General features: G+C 48.9%; 1 protein-coding gene across 1 annotated transcript in view; it reads left to right on the top strand.

Moving 5' to 3' along the window:
• The window catches only part of capns1b (calpain, small subunit 1 b), a 37151-nt gene that overhangs the window by 3108 nt on the left and 17530 nt on the right, over positions 1-16513 (top strand). The window contains exons 3-4 of the mRNA XM_078430932.1: positions 10983-11001; positions 14109-14201. Of these exons, the coding sequence (XP_078287058.1) occupies positions 10983-11001; positions 14109-14201 (112 nt within the window). The remainder of the gene's footprint in view (positions 1-10982; positions 11002-14108; positions 14202-16513) is intronic.

Below are 16513 nucleotides of genomic sequence, written 5' to 3' on the forward strand. Positions count from 1 at the left end.
TCAGGCAGCATCTCGGGAGAGAAGGGAATGGGTGACGTTTCGGGTCGGGACCCTTCTTCAGACTGATGTCGCGGGGAGGGGGCGGTACAAAGATAGGGTGCAGTCGGAGACAGGAAGACTAGTGGGAGAACTGGGAAGGGGGAGGAGATAGAGAGGAGAAGCAGGGACTACCTGAAGTGGGAGGTCAATGTTCATACCACTGGGGTGTTTTGCCCCCCCCAACAGTATGAACATTGACTTCTGCAATTCCCCCCACCCTTTCCTGTGCTCCCCATCCCACCCCCACCCTGGTAGGCACTGAGTTCTTCCAACCCACAGCCATTTTGCTCCTCTCTCACCATATCCTCCTCCTCCTCCCATATTTTTCATCCCTCCCTTTTACCCTTGGTCTTGCTGGAATGGCTCTGATCATTTCAGCCCAGCTTGGTTCTGGTCCGTGAGGTGTCCTGTCCTTGGGTGCAGTGGGAAGCAGAGGTTGATGCCGAGGGAGAAGTTCAATTATGGGTTCTTTGTCACCCACTCGAGCCAAACCCTGCTATCACTGGAAATACACTTGCCAGTGGTGTATGCCAGTGGTGTATGCCAGTGGTGTATGCCAGTGGTGTTTGCCAGTGGTGTATGCCAGTGGGATATGCCAGTGGTGGCTACCTCAGGAAGCCTCCAGATAAATGGTAGAAGCAAGGAACTGCAGATGCTGGTTTACAAAAGAGGTACCGAGTAGCTCAGTGGGTCAGGAACAAAAACGGCAGACAATAGACAATAGGTGCAGGAGGAGGCCATTCGGCCCTTCGACCCAGCACTGCCATTCAATGTGATCATGGCTGATCATTCTCAATCAGTACCCCGTTCCTGCCTTCTCCCCATACCCCCTGAATCCGCTATCCTTAAGAGCTCTATCTAGCTCTCTCTTGAATGCATTCAGAGAATTGGCCTGGTCTAAATCGAAGGTAGACTCAAAATGCTGGAGTAACTCAGCGGGTCAGGCAGCATCTCGGGAGAGAAGGAATGGGTGACGTTTCAGGATCGAGACCCTGAAATGTCACCCATTTCTTCTCTCCCGAGATGCTGCCTGACCCGCTGAGTTACTCCAGCATTTTCGGCCTAGCTCAGAGGCTCAGGCAGCATCTTAGGAGAATATGGATCGATGATGTTTTGGGTTGGAACCTTTCAGTTTGAAGAAGGGTCTGGATCCAAAACGTCATCCATCCATGTTCTCCCGAGATGCTAGCTGACCCGCTGAGCTGCTCCTATACTCTGTGACTTCAACAGATAAGTGGTAGTTATGTGGATCAGTTCCCAAGAGTGTGGAGATGGAGCATGTGGGAGGTGCCCTTGATTGTAAGTATCACCTTTGACACCTATTGCTAAAGGAATCCTGAAACTCCTGTTTCTCCAAATTGTAAAGGTGTGCCCACTGCTAATTAACTCATTCAATGACGGAGTAACTCAGCAGGTCAGGCAGCGTCTCGGGAGAGAAGGAATGGGTGACGTTTCGGGTCGAGACCCATCTTCAGACTGATGTCAGGGGGGCGGGACAAAGGAAGGATATAGGTGGAGACAGGAAGATAGAGGGACATCTGGGAAGGGGGAGGGGAAGAGAGGGACAGAGGAACTATCTAAAGTTGGAGTAGTCAATGTTCATACCGCAGGGCTGCAAGCTGGAGGAATAGCACCTCATATTTCGCCTGGGCAGTTTGCAGCCCAGTGGTATGAACATTGACTTCTCCAACTTTAGATAGTTCCTCTGTCCCTCTCTTCCCCTCCCCCTTCCCAGATCTCCCTCTATCTTCCTGTCTCCACCTATATCCTTCCTTTGTCCCGCCCCCCTGACATAAGTCTGAAGAAGGTATTTTAGTAGGCCAAACCCGCCATTGGCTCTGCCTCTCGCAGTGTAATCAGTGTTTTGGGGGAACAGTATGTGTGATGATACCATTAAAATGCAGAATATATCTCATCTATCAATTCACAGATTTTCTGTTATTTTTCTTTTAAAATGTTCCTGCAAGTTTCTGCCGACTAAAATGGCCACCGTGACGTACTACGGTTTTTAGGGTCGAGTGGCCTATCTTGCTCTGCTCTGTTATCTTTGGTTACACCGCGCCTCTTGAAGAACAAGTCTTGGCAGCTTTGCCATGTGGAATTTAGTGAATTTTCACGTCCGGGTTTATGATGTCGGGAGCTTTATCCTGTTCTGTACATGTTGCTTCGATGATACTTGATCACATTGTTCTTAATTGTCACAGGTACAGTGAGACGCTTTGTTTTGCATCCAACCTGGCAAAATCACACAGCGGGCAGACCTCTCCGAGGCAGTACACATCAGTCGCCACATTTCTGGCGCCAAAAAAGTTGTAAAAGTTTACCGAACAGTCTTGTCTTCTGCAGGCAGCTCCACTGCCTGGTTCCCCCCCCCCCCCCCCTTCATTCTGTGAGTTCTTCCCACCCCCTCACCGGTCTCCCATTGTTCTCAATGGCTCCCCACCGAGTCCCCCTCCCCCCTCCCCTCCCCCCCCACATTGTCTCTCGGCGCTCCCCTGTCGTGTCCCCCCCCTCTGTTCTCAGCAGTTATCAGTCACTTTCCTTGCATGTAAGGAAGCAGCCTGATGTTGCATTCAACATGCAGCAGTTGCTTCCAATATGCATTCGGATAGCACATAAAGCCTTAAATCTGCCCGGATAGCACATGAAGCCTTAAATGTGGTTCGAGCTTCACTTGGTGAGAGGCTCCAATACTGATCCATGACTGACTGCTACTTAGGGCCGTAAGAAGTCCATACCAACCGTTGAGGTGTTGGGCATGACACTAGTCTCTCGTATGAAGGACTGCGTTCCAAATTGGTTCTGGAGGCCAGCTCAATGCTCCTGTACTGAACTGAGGGAGAGACTGAAGAATTGTCCAAGATTTGCTCGTAGAGACTGCTCCACCAAGCACACGTTTTTCATTTGATTTACACTGAGGCCACGTCATTTGGAAAGCAGAGTTGAATCGCAATCTCCCTCCGCCCATTTATCCTTGGTTCTCGTTGCTGTCACTTGTCTCTTGGATTGCTTTCTAATTTGGACAAGCAAGGAGCAGGAAATCCCATCAGCCTCCACGTAGCATTGTTGACCTGGTTGGTTGTATATCTGGAGGTGTTATCTATGGCATTGGTTATCTATGTTCATGGTGCATTATCTTCCATCCTCACTGAAAAAGGTCTGGAAGTATTGCCATTCATCTTTGAGTTGCCCCAAAGAGGGTTTAATCCATTCCAATGGGAATCAAACTTCTTTAAAAAAGGAAATCACCATTGCACTTTTCCTCCTGGTTCTTTTGGAAGAATGTTTCCCAAAGATGAGTCATTTCCAGGAGTGTTAGTGACCTTAACTGTGGTATGTCACTGAGCAAAAATACTCAAGATGGCTTCTCCTACTGATGCCTATTAAATGGTGGGCCAATGCATTTATGATTTTTTAGATTTAGAGATACAGCGCAGAAACAGGCCCTTCTGCCCACCGGGTCCGCGCCGCCCAGCGATCCCCGCACACTAACACTATCCTACACCCACTAGGGACAATTTTTACATTTGCCCAGCCAATTAACCTACATACCCGCACATCTTTGGAGTGTGGGAGGAAACCGAAGATCTCGGAGAAAACCCACGCAGGTCACGAGGAGAACATACAAACTCCGTACAGACGGCGCCCGTAGTCAGGATCGAACCTGAGTCTCCGGCGCTGCATTCGCTGTAAGGATGGCAACTCTACCTCTGCGCCACCGTAGTGTTAGGAATGACCACAGCCCAGTCTTCTCCTGCCGCCTCTGGACATCGAGAGGCAGGGCCCTGTGTAACTACCTCTTAAACACTTCAATTTATTCACAAAATGCTGGAGTAACTCAGCAGGTCAGGCAGCATCTCGGGAGAGAAGGAATGGGTGACGTTTCGGGTCGAGACCCTTCTTCAGACTCACACTGGTAAAGAAGTTTGATTCCCATTGGAAACACTTCACACTGGTTTTAAAGAGTGAATGTGACTGGTGTTGATACGTTGTTACATCATCAATTCAATAACATTCTCTAACAGCCAAACTAGAGAAAGATGTGTATCAGTTATTCTCTTAAAATTTAGGGGAAGTTAAAACGAATATTTTCCCTTAACTATTTTTGCAAATTAACACTGCCAGAAAGTAAACACAGCCTGAAACGAGCAGAATGTCTATATACTAAAACTCTTGTTTGTTTGTTTGTTTGTTCCTGAACTACAGCCAAAACGGTACACGATAGCGCGACAATTTTAGGCCCACCTTACTCACCGTCGTCCCTTTGGTGCTAATGGAAGAAGTTTCATTGAAATCGGTGTTATATTCACATTTTATAGTTTAAATCTATCTCCTAGGGAGGGGAGGGAGGATAAGGGGGTTTGAGGGGGAGGAGGGGAGGAGAGGGTGCTGCACCAATGCAGAAGAGGTTTGGGCCCAATGGATCCACTTGGTCTAGTCTAGTATTAGTGTTAACCACCAATTCAGTTGACATTGATTTAACAATAGACAATAGGTGCCGGAGGAGGCCATTCGGCCCTTCGAGCCAGCACCACCATTCAAAGTGATCATGGCTGATCATTCTCAATCAGTACCCCGTTCCTGCCTTCTCCCCATACCCCCTGACTCCGCTATCCTTAAGAGCTCTATCTCGCTCTCTCTTGAAAGCATTCGGAGAATTGGCCTCCACTGCCTTCTGAGGCAGAGAATTCCACAGATTTGCAACTCTGACTGAAAAAGTTTGGCTTTTTCTTTAAAAAAAAACCAATAGCAAAATACCCGATTGCAGATAATGTCACCTCCTAAGGCAACTCCTTTCACAATCCAGATTGTTCTCTTTGGAAAATATCAGGGATTTGATTTGAACTGCAGCCATTTGAAACTTGCATGAAGCCTCCTATCTGGAACGTTCCACTAACAACACTGATTGAATTGACTTTGATGACACTTCCCATTTTGACTGTAAAGGGGTCATTGTTTCACTTTCAGCAGATAATAACACTTGGTGGATTGTATGGTTTATGTCACAAAAGACTGACCGCTAACCTCTAATCGGCATTTCCATGAGAGTTACTTGGATGTGACAAATTTGGAGGGATATGGACCAAACGCAGGCAGGTGGGTCTAGTGCAGCTGGGACATGTAGGGAAAAAACCCCTGCAGATGCTGGTTTACATCGAAGGTAGACACAAAATGCTGGAGTAACTCAGCGGGTCAGGCAGCATCTTGGAGGAGAAGGAATGGGTGACGTTTCGGGTCGAGAACACGTTGGCCGGTGTGGGCAAGGTGGGCTGAAGGGCCTTTTTCCACACTATGACTCTGAGAGAATTTTGTGGCTATTGGTGTATAACTAATACTGTAGTGCCAAATGTGTCCTCACTCTCGATGTAGTTTTCGTCTTAGTTTGGTATTGTCCTTTCGAGAGTTGGGTGCTCAGACTGAAAAGTCTGGGTATTCTTTTCAGCCTTGTAGTTTGAAATTGATAATTGTGCATTTTTTTTAGCGTTTGGGAGTTTCCTGATTGTTGCAGGATTAAAAGAACAAATTCTGCTGGTCAGCAATTGGAATCCTAAGCTGACACTGCATGAAAAAGGCCCTTCAGCCCTTTGACTCTGTGCTGGCCACTTGCACCAATCCCATTATTTTCATTATTCTCTCCCATCAATTCCCCTCATCCGCACACAAGGGGCATTTTATAGCAGCCTTTTATCGCATGTCATTAGACAATAGGTGCAGGAGGAGGCCATTCAGCCCTTCGAGCCAGCACCACCATTCAATGTGATCATGGCTGATCATTCTCAATCAGTACCCCGTTCCTGCCTTCTCCCCATACCCTCTGACACAGCTATCCTTAAGAGCTCTATCTAGCTCTCTTTTGAATGCATTCAGAGAATTGGCCTCCACTGCCTTCTGAGGCAGAGAATTCCACAGATTCACAACTCTCTGACTGAAAAAGATTTTCCTCATCTCCGTTCTAAATGGCCTACCCCTTATTTTTAAACTGTGGCCCCTTGTTCATCCTTCTAAATTCCAGTGTATACAAGCCTAGTCTAACGTGTCCAACCCCTTAATAATCTTAAATGTTTCAATAAGATCTCCTCTCATCCGTCTAAATTCCAGTGTATACAAGCCTAGTCGCTCCAGTCTTTCAACATATGACAGTCCCGCCATTCCGGGAATTAACCTAGTAAACCTACGCTACACCCCTTATTCTTAAACTGTGGCCCCTGGTTCTGGACTCCCCCAACATTGGGAACTTGTTTCCTGCCTCTAACGTGTCCAACCCTTTAATAATCTTATATGTTTCGATAAGATCCCCTCTCATCCTTCTAAATTCCAGTGTATACAAGCCTAGTCACTCCAGTCTTTCAACATATGACAGTCCCGCCATTCCGGGAATTAATCTAGTAAACCTACGCTACACGCCCTCAATAGCAAGAATATCCTTCCTCAAATTTGGAGACCAAAACTGCACACAGTACTCCAGGTGCGGTCTCACTAGGGCCCTGTACAACTGCAGAAGGACCTCTTTGCTCCTATACTCAACTCTTCTTGTTATGAAGGCCAACATTCCATTTGCTTTCTTCACTGCCTGCTGTATCTGCATGCTTCCTTTCAGTGACTGATGCACTAGGACACACAGATCTCGTTGTACGTCCCCTTTTCCTAACTTGACACCAGTCAGATAATAATCTGCCTTCCTATTCTTACCACCAAAGTGGATAACCTCACACTTATCCACATTAAACTGCATCTGCCATGCATCCGCCCACTCACACAACCTGTCCAAGTCACCCTGCAACCTCATAGCATCTTCCTCACAGTTCACACTGCCACCCAGCTTTGTATCATCTGCAAATTTGCCAATGGTACTTTTAGTCCCTTCATCCAAGTCATTAATGTATATTGTAAATAGCTGCGGTCCCAGCACCGAGCCTTGCGGTACCCCACTAGTCACTGCCTGCCATTCTGAAAGGGACCCATTTATCCCCACTCTTTGCTTTCTGTCTGCCAACCAACTTTCTGTCTTTGGGATCTGGGATGAAACTGGAGCACCTGGGAGAAAACCCACACAGTCACAGGGAGAACATGCAGACTCCACATGGACATCGCCCATGATCAGCGTTGGAGCTGGATCTCTGGGACTTTGAGGAATGGCCCCACTAACTGCTCACTGCGTCACCCCAATTCTGTAAGGAGCCGTTGCTTATCAACATCTTGGTGCTGGGGCAGCATGGTGGAGCAACAGTAGACCTGCTACTTCACAGCGTCAGAGACCGGCCGGGGTTCCATGCTGACCACGGGTGCTATCTGTGTGGAGTTTGTATGTTCCCCCTGTGACCATGTTGGTTTCCTCTGGGTGCTTCTGTTTACTCCCTTGTTCCAAAGACGTGCGAGTTCGTAGAGGTCAATTGGCCCTCTGTAAATTTCCCTTGGTGTGTGGGGAGTGGATGAGGAAGTGGGATAACATAGAACTAGTGTGAACGGGTGATGGGTGGTCAGCATGGACTCAGTGGGCCGAAGGGCCTGTTTCCACGTTGCTTCTCTAAACTAGACTTAGCTAGACTAAACCTTGGCATTCTGCAGAGGTCCGTGATGATGTTCCTCCACTACTGAGCTCGCCACAGGTGCAGCAGTGATACATGGAGAGACAGACTGGGGGAATTACTCGACCATTCCTCAGCCCGAGTTATTTTGCTTTTAAAGTTAAAAAAAAAGTTTAATTTGTTAAAACCACAACAGAAAAGCTGGAACAACTCAGCCAGTCAAACAACACCAGTAGAAAGAGAAACCAGTTAGTGTTTCCGTTCAGGCTCTCTTCCTCAGAATGGCTTCTCTCTCATAGAAACATGGAAAATAGGTGCAGGAGTAGGCCATTCGGCCCTTCAAGCCTGTACGCACCGCCATTCAATATGATCATGGCTGATCATCCAACTCAGTATCCCGTACCTGCCTCCTCTCCATACCCCCTGATCCCTTTAGCCACAAGGGCCACATCTAACTCCCTCTTAAATATAGCCAATGAACTGGCCTCAACTACCCTCTGTGGCAGAGAATTCCACAGATTCACCACTCTCTGTGTGAAAAAAAACTTTCTCATCTCGGTCCTAAAAGACTTCCCCCTTATCCTTAAACTGTGACCCCTTGTTCTGGACTTCCCCAACATCGGGAACAATCTTCCTGCATCTAGCCTGTCCAACCCCTTAAGAATTTTGTAAGTTTCTATACGATCCCCCCTCAATCTTCTAAATTCCAGCGAGTACAAGCCGAGTATCCAGTCTTTCTTCATATCATCATATATATACTGCCGGAAACAGGCCTTTTCGGCCCTCCAAGTCCGTGCCGCCCAGCGATCCCCATACATTAACACTATCCTACACCCACTAGGGACAATTTTTACATTTACCCAGCCAATTAACCTACATACCTGTACGTCTTTGGAGTGTGGGAGGAAACCGAAGATCTCGGAGAAAACCCACGCAGGTCACGGGGAGAACGTACAAACTCCTTACAGTGCAGCACCCGTAGTCAGGATCGAACCTGAGTCTCCGGCGCTGCATTCGCTGTAAAGCAGCAACTCTACCGCTGCGCTACCGTGCCTCCCTGTAAGTCCTGCCATCCCAGGAATCAATCTGGTGAACCTTCTCTGTACTCCCTCTATGGCAAGAATGTCTTTCCTCAGATTTGGAGACCAAAACTGTACGCAATACTCCAGGTGTGGTCTCACCAATGCCCTGTACAACTGCAGCAGAACCTCCCTGCTCCGAAACTCAAATCCCCTCGCTATGAATGACAACATACCATTCGCTTTCTTCACTGCCTGCTGCACCTGCATGCCTACTTTCAATGACTTGTGTACCACGACACCCAGGTCTCGTTGCATCTCCCCTTCTCCTAATCGGCCACCATTCAGATAATACGGCCACCATTCAGATAATCCCTGGATGCTGCCTGATCTGCTGAGTTTCGGATTCCAACATCAGCACGCAGCGGTAGAGTTGCTGCCTTACAGCGAATGCAGCGCCGGAGACTCAGGTTCGATCCTGACTACGGGCGCCGTCTGTGCTGAGTTTGTACGTTCTCCCCGTGACCTGCGTGGGTTTTCACCGAGATCTTGGGTTTCCTCCCACGCTCCAAAGACGTACAGTTTTGTAGGTTAATTGGCTGGGCAAATGTAAAAATTGTCCCTGGTGTGTGTAGGATACTGTTAATATGCGGGGATCGCTGGGCGGCGCGGACTCGGTGGGCCTGGGGTATCTTTGGGGTCTGGAGGGTGATGGATACCTATACTGGGGCTGAAAGGGTGGGGTCTGGTCTGGCCGGGTGCTGGAGGTTTACGGATTGGAGGCATCAGACACTGAGGCGTTTGTGTGTGGAACTTGTGCACTTTCTGATGCTCAATAGTCATAGAGTCACACAGCGTGGAAACAGGTCCTTCAGCCCAACCTGCCCACACTGACCAACACCACACTATCATCATATCATATCATATATATACAGCCGGAAACAGGCCTTTTCGGCCCACCAAGTCCGTGCCGCCCAGCGATCCCCGCACATTAACACTATCCTACACCCACTAGGGACAATTTTTTACATTTACCCAGCCAATTAACCTACATACCTGTACATCTTTGGAGTGTGGGAGGAAACCCAAGATCTCGGAGAAAACCCACGCAGGTCACGGGGAGAACGTACAAATTCCTTACAGTGCAGCACCCGTAGTCAGGATCGAACCTGAGTCTCCGGCGCTGCATTCGCTGTAAAGCAGCAACTCTACCGCTGCGCTGATCTGTCTACACTCGCACCTGCCTGCCCTTAGCCCATCCATCTATATACCAAAACTCTTGTTTGTTCCTGAACTACAGCCAAAACGGTACACGATAGCGCGGCAATTTTAGGCCCACCTTACTCACCGTCGTCCCATTGGTGCTAATGGAAGAGGTTTAATTGAAATCAGTGTTATATTTTTTGTTATTCACATTTTAAAGGGTTGGAGGGGGGAGGACAATAGACAATAGGTGCAGGAGGAGGCCATTCGGCCCTTCGAGCCAGCACCGCCATTCAATGTGATCATGGCTGATCATTCTCAATCAGTATCCCGTTCCTGCCTTCTCCCCATACCCCCTGACTCCGCTATCCTTAAGAGCTCTATCTAGCTCTCTCTTAAATGCATTCAGAGAATTGGCCTCCACTGCCTTCTGAGGCAGAGAATTCCACAGATTCACAACTCTCTGACTGAAAAAGTTTTTCCTCATCTCAGTTCTAAATGGCCTACCCTTTATTCTTAAACTGTGGCCCCTTGTTCTGGACTCCCCCAACATTGGGAACATGTTTCCTGCCTCTAATCTGTCCAACCCCTTAATAATCTTATACGTTTCGATAAGATCTCCTCTCATCCTTCTAAAATAAGGGGGGTTGAGGGGGATGGAGGGAGGAGGGGGAGGGAGGATAAGGAGGATGGAGGGGGGAGGAGGGGGGAGTGGGGGTGAGGAGAGGGTGCTGCACCAATGCAGGAGAGGTTTGGGCCCAACAGGTCCACTTGGTCTAGTCTCCCTCTAAACCTGTCCTATCCATGTACTTGTCCAAACACTTTTTAAATGTTGTAATTATACTGGCTCTACTACCTCCTCTGGCAGCTTTTGTTTCATGTATCTACCACACTTCGTGTAAGCAAAGAAAGAAAAAAAAAAAGTTGCCCCTTGAATTTCTATTAAATCCATCCCCCCTCAACTTGAATCGATACCCTCTGGTTTTTGATTCTACTGGACTGGGTAAAAGAGATGTTGGTTTGTACATGAGGGATGGAAGCTTCCAGGCCGTGTATCTGCTGCCTGGGTGGAGCTATGCGTGAGATGGTGTACTGTTAACATGCATTCCTAAGATCTAAGATGTGTGGAAGTTTTAACATTTTTCTTTCTCTCTCTCTCTCTCTCTCTCCCCCCTTCTCCCTTGTCGTCCGGTAGCCAAATGTCCAGTGGACCGGTAAGTAACATCTAATCTTTCTTTCTCTTTGAGGCCAATCGGGATTAATACTTGTTTTAAGTTTAGGGTGTTCACGCTTGTGCCATGCATCATGGTCTACCTGTAGTCTGGGATGGCGGTAAGGAGTGATCTATCAATAGACAATAGGTGCAGGAGGAGGCCATTCGGCCCTTCGAGCCAGCACCGCCATTCAATGTGATCATGGCTGATCATTCTCAATCAGTACCCCGTTCCTGCCTTCTCCCCATACCCCCTGACTCCGCTATCCTTAAGAGCTCTATCCAGCTCTCTCTTGAATGCATTCAGAGAATTGGCCGCCACTGCCTTCTGAGGCAGAGAATTCCACAGATTCACAACTCTCTGACTGAAAAAGTTTTTCCTCATCTCTGTTCTAAATGGCCTACCCCTTATTCTTAAACTGTGTGGCCCCTGGTCCTGGACTCCCCCAACATTGGGAACATGTTTCCTGCCTCTAACGTGTCCAACCCCTTAATAATCTTATACGTTTCGATAAGATCTCCTCTCATCCTTCTAAATTCCAGTGTATCCTGACCTTTGTGCTCCTGGGAAGTAGTTTCAGGCAATTACTGAAATCATTACCTTGCCTTCTGATTGTTTGGCCCATGACCAATCGTTCCTAGATAGTTACTGGAGGGTAATGATTACAGATGCTCCTCGACTTAAGGTGGGGTTACGTTCCAATAAACTCATCATAAATGGAAAATATCGTAAGTCGAAAATGCATTTAATACACCAGACCTACCCAACATCATGGTCACCTAACCTACCCAACATCATCCACCTAACCTACCCAACATCATCCACCTAACCTACCCAACATCATCCACCTAACCTACCCAACATCATCCACCTAACCTACCCAATATCATCCACCTAACCTACCCAACATCATCCACCTAGCCTACCCAACATCATCCACCTAACCTACCCAACATCATCCACCTAACCTACCCAACATCATCCACCTAACCTACCCAACATCATCCACCTAACCTACCCAACATCATCCACCTAACCTACCCAACATCATCCACCTAACCTACCCAACATCATCGCCACCTAACCTACCGAACATCACAGCCACCTAACCTACCCAACATTATAGCCACCTAACCTACCCAATATCATAGCCACCTAACCTACCCAACATCATCCACCTAGCCTACCCAACATCACAGCCACCTAACCTACCCAACATCATCCACCTAACCTACCCAACATCATCCACCTAGCCTACCCAACATCATAGCCACCTAACCTACCCAACATCATCCACCTAACCTACCCAACATCACAGCCACCTAACCTACCCAACATCATCGCCACCTAACCTACCCAACATCATCACCACCTAACCTACCCAACATTATGGCCACCTAGCCTACCCAACATTATAACCACCTAACCTACCCAACATCATCCACCTAACCTACCCAACGTCATCCACCTAGCCTACCCAACATCATCCACCTAACCTACCCAACATCATCCACCTAACCTACCCAACATCATAGCCACCTAACCTACCAACATCGTAGCCGTGGCAGCTCCCAATTAATAGGCAATAGACAATAGGTGTAGGAGTAGGCCATTCGGCCCTTCGAGCCAGCACCGCCATTCACTGTGATCATGGCTGATCATTCACAATCAGTACCCCGTTCCTGCCTTCTCCCCATACCCCCTGACTCCGCTATCATTAAGAGCTCTATCTAACTCCCTCTTGAAAACATCCAGAGAATTGGCCTCCACTGCCTTCTGAGGCAGAGAATTCCACAGATTTACAACTCTCCGAGTGAAAATGTTCTTCCTCATGTCCGTTCTAAAAGGCCTACCCCTTATTTTTAAACTGTGGCCCCAGGTTCTGGACTCCCCCAACATCGGGAACACGTTTCCTTGCTCTAGCGTGTCCAATCCCTTAATGATCTTATATGTTTCGATAAGATCCCCTCTCATCCTTCTAAATTCCAGTGTATACAAGCCCAGTCGCTCCAGTCTTTCAACATATGACTGGGAGCTCCCAATCGTGGCAGACTGGGAGGGGTGGCTCGCTGCCGTTGCCCGGCATCACCAGAGAGTATCGTACCCCATAAGACACTGCCAGTCCGACAGATCTGCCAGTCCCGGAAAAGCCCGGGGAAAAAAAATCAAAATTCGAACTACAGTTTCTACTGAACGTGTATAACTTTTGCGCCATCGTAAAGTCAAAGCATCGTAAGTCTAGGAGCATCTGTACATGTAAATTTACCCGCCGTGAGATTATATATTTTTGCTCGCTGAAGAGTTGGGGTCACGAGGTGGGGAGGGTTAATGGATTAATCAAATTTGAAATACTTCATAGACACACTGTGCTGGAGTAAATCAACAGGGCTGCAACTGATCCAGTCGGTATAAACCAACAGCTGCAGTTCCTTCCCACATTACTGAAATACTTTATTGCTGCATACGGTGACAGGGTGTATACAACTGTGGGTCCTTAGATGTTAGGAAGGGTAGAGCTCGAGGATTGGCGAAGGGCAGGTATTGCCTTCCCTTGCAGTGGCATTTGATGGGCTGTGGTTAGTGGGATCGGTTGTTTAATGGGGTAATTTTCATGGGGGGGGAGAGAAAGACCTGGTGGGGGGGGAGGGATGAATAATGGACCTGGGTGTGGGGGAACCTCTGGGCGGGGGGGGGGGGGGGGGGCAAAGGAGGACCTGATGATGGCGAGGGGGATGGAATAAAGGAGCACCTGGCATGGGATGCTTTGCAACTTTTGTCGGCGCCCTTCATGTGGCGACTCTTTGCATACCTTGGGTGTGCAGAACAAAGAATCTCACTGTGATTCATCGCATGTGACAATGAAGTACCCCATTCATGTAATAACTTGCAAGAATACGTGCAGTCGGAATTGTCAGTGCAACCAATACCCTGGATCAGGCTGTGTCCTTGAACTAACGTTATCAACCTTTCAGGGTTGGGGAAAGTTGTGGCCAAAATGATTTCCCTGTCGGGAGCCCATTAACGCCTGATTATGGACCCATTTTTGTAGTAGGGGTGTCTGTTGGGCTCCTACGACCTCTGCCGACTTTTTGACTCTTGCCTCGTAGGCCGAACAGCCCCGCCATGTTTCACAGATCGAGTCCTGCGAGAACGACGAGGAAAGAAAGTTCCGGCAAATCTTCAAACGGCTGGCTGGGGATGTAAGTATGAAATGTGCACGCGACCCGTCGCTCGTTAGATTTTAGATTTAGAGATACAGCGCGGAAACAGGCCCTTCGGCCCACCGAGTCCGCGCCGCCCAGCGATCCCCGCACATTAACACTATCCTACACACACTAGGGACAATTTTTTTACATATTACCCAGTCAATTAACCTACATACCTGTATGTCTTTGGAGTGTGGGAGGAAACCGAAGATCTCGGAGAAAACCCACGCAGGTCACGGGGAGAACGTACAAACTCCGTACAGGCGGCGCCCGTAGTCAGGATCGAACCTGAGTCTCCGGCGCTGCATTCGCTGTAAGGCAGCAACTCTACTGCTGCGCCACCGTGCCGCCCAATTAGAAGCTTTTGAACCGTGCAAGGTGTGAAGGCTTGTCCCACGTTAAGTTGGAGATAGCTCTTGGGGCTAACGGAATCAAGGGCAAGGGGGAGGAAGCAGGAACGGGGAACTGATTCTGGATGATCAGCCAGGATCATATTGAATGGCGGTCCCGGCTCGAAGGGCCGAATGGCCTACTCCTGCACCTATTTTCCTATGTTTTCGTGAAAGCCACAGTGGATCTGGTACAGAGGAAGAGATGAAACCTGGGGCAGATCAGCCTTGATCAAAGATACTAGAGGAGCAAGATAGACCACTCCACCCTAAAAAACCGTGGTATGTCATGGCGGCCATTTTAGTCGGCAGAAACTTGCAGAAACATTTAAAAAGAAAAATAACAAAAATCTGTGAGTTGATAGATGAGATATATTCTGTATTTTAATGGTATCATCACACATACTGTTCCCCCAAAACACTGATTACACTGCGAGAGGCAGAGCGAACGGCGGGTTTTGCTTACTAAAATGGCGGACGTTACGCTCCTTTGCGTACTACACTTCACAATAGGCGAGTTCGACGGAGTGGTCCATCTTGCTCCTCCAGTATCTTTGGCCTTGATCATGTTGAATGGTGGTGCATGTTTTAGGGGTTATGCAGCTGAATATTGCTCCTATTGTCCAGTGCATTGGGGGTAGGGTTGCCAACTATCTCACTCCCAAATGTGGGACAAGGTGACATCACCGCCCCGCGCCCCAGGTGACCGCGCCCGGGCTGGGAGGCCGGTTGCTACCGGCCGGGACAGTGTAGGCTAACGGAGTGTGTTCGCCTAACGGAGGTTGCGTAGCAACCCGCCTCCCGGGCTGACAGCGGCCCGCGGGCCTAATACGGGACAAGGGCGGTCCCGTACGGGACAAACCAATTTCGCCTAAAATACAGGATGTCCCGGCTAATACGGGACAGTTGGCAACCCTATTTAGGGGGGGGGGGGGAGTGAAGGGAAAGTGAATGAATGTATCCTGTAACATTAGGGAACTTGATGTGGATGTTGCTGCTGAGCTTTTTGCATGTTGTATGTGTGTGGTGTGTGTGTGTGTGGTGTGTGTGTGTGTGTGTGTGTGTGAGTCATCAGACTCGCCCTTAATTAGCTTTCGACCCAACCTTTAATGAGCAGCTGCCGGAGGCAGTGAGTGGAGAAACCTGCCTTGTGTCGTCCCTCCCTCCCTCCCTCCCTCCCTCCCTCCCTCCCTCCCTCCCTCCCTCCCTCCCTCCCTCCCTCCCTCCCTCCCTCCCTCCCTCCCTCCCTCCCTCCCTCCCTCCCTCCCTCCCTCCCTCCCTCCCTCCCTCCCTCCCTCCCTCCCTCCCTCCCTCCCTCCCTCCCTCCCTCCCTCCCTCCCTCCCTCCCTCCCTCCCTCCCTCCCTCCCTCCCTCCCTCCCTCCCTCCCTCCCTCCCTCCCTCCCTCCCTCCCTCCCTCTTCCCCCCCCCCCCCCCCCTCCACTCCACTCCACTCCCTCCACAATAGACAGAAACTATTGTGGGCGAACTACTAATGCCACCTAAAAAGAGTCCAAAGGAATTCATTGCTGGGGTAAGGTTAAAGTAATGGATGAGCAGAGTGGTTCAAGGGACGGATTGCTAATGGGAATGTTGGTGAAATAAAATGGAACTAATTCATTATAGAATAATGAAAGGCATAGATAGTGGATGTGGAGAGGATGTTTCCACTGGTGGGAGAGACTAGGACTAGAATCAAAGGGCGCTCTTTTAGAATGGAACTGAGGGGGAACTTCTTTCGTCAGAGGGTGGTGGATCTGTGGAACTCATTGCCACAGAGGGCTGTGGAGGCCAAGTCGGTGGATATTGTTAAGGCAGAGATAGACAAATTCTTGATTAGTAAGGGTTATGGAGACAAGGCAGGAAATTGGGATTAGGAGGCAGAGATCAGCCATGATTGAATGGCGGAGTAGGCTCGA

The sequence above is a fragment of the Rhinoraja longicauda genome, chromosome 41 (assembly GCF_053455715.1).
Source record: "Rhinoraja longicauda isolate Sanriku21f chromosome 41, sRhiLon1.1, whole genome shotgun sequence".
Classification (NCBI taxonomy): Eukaryota; Metazoa; Chordata; class Chondrichthyes; order Rajiformes; family Arhynchobatidae; genus Rhinoraja; species Rhinoraja longicauda.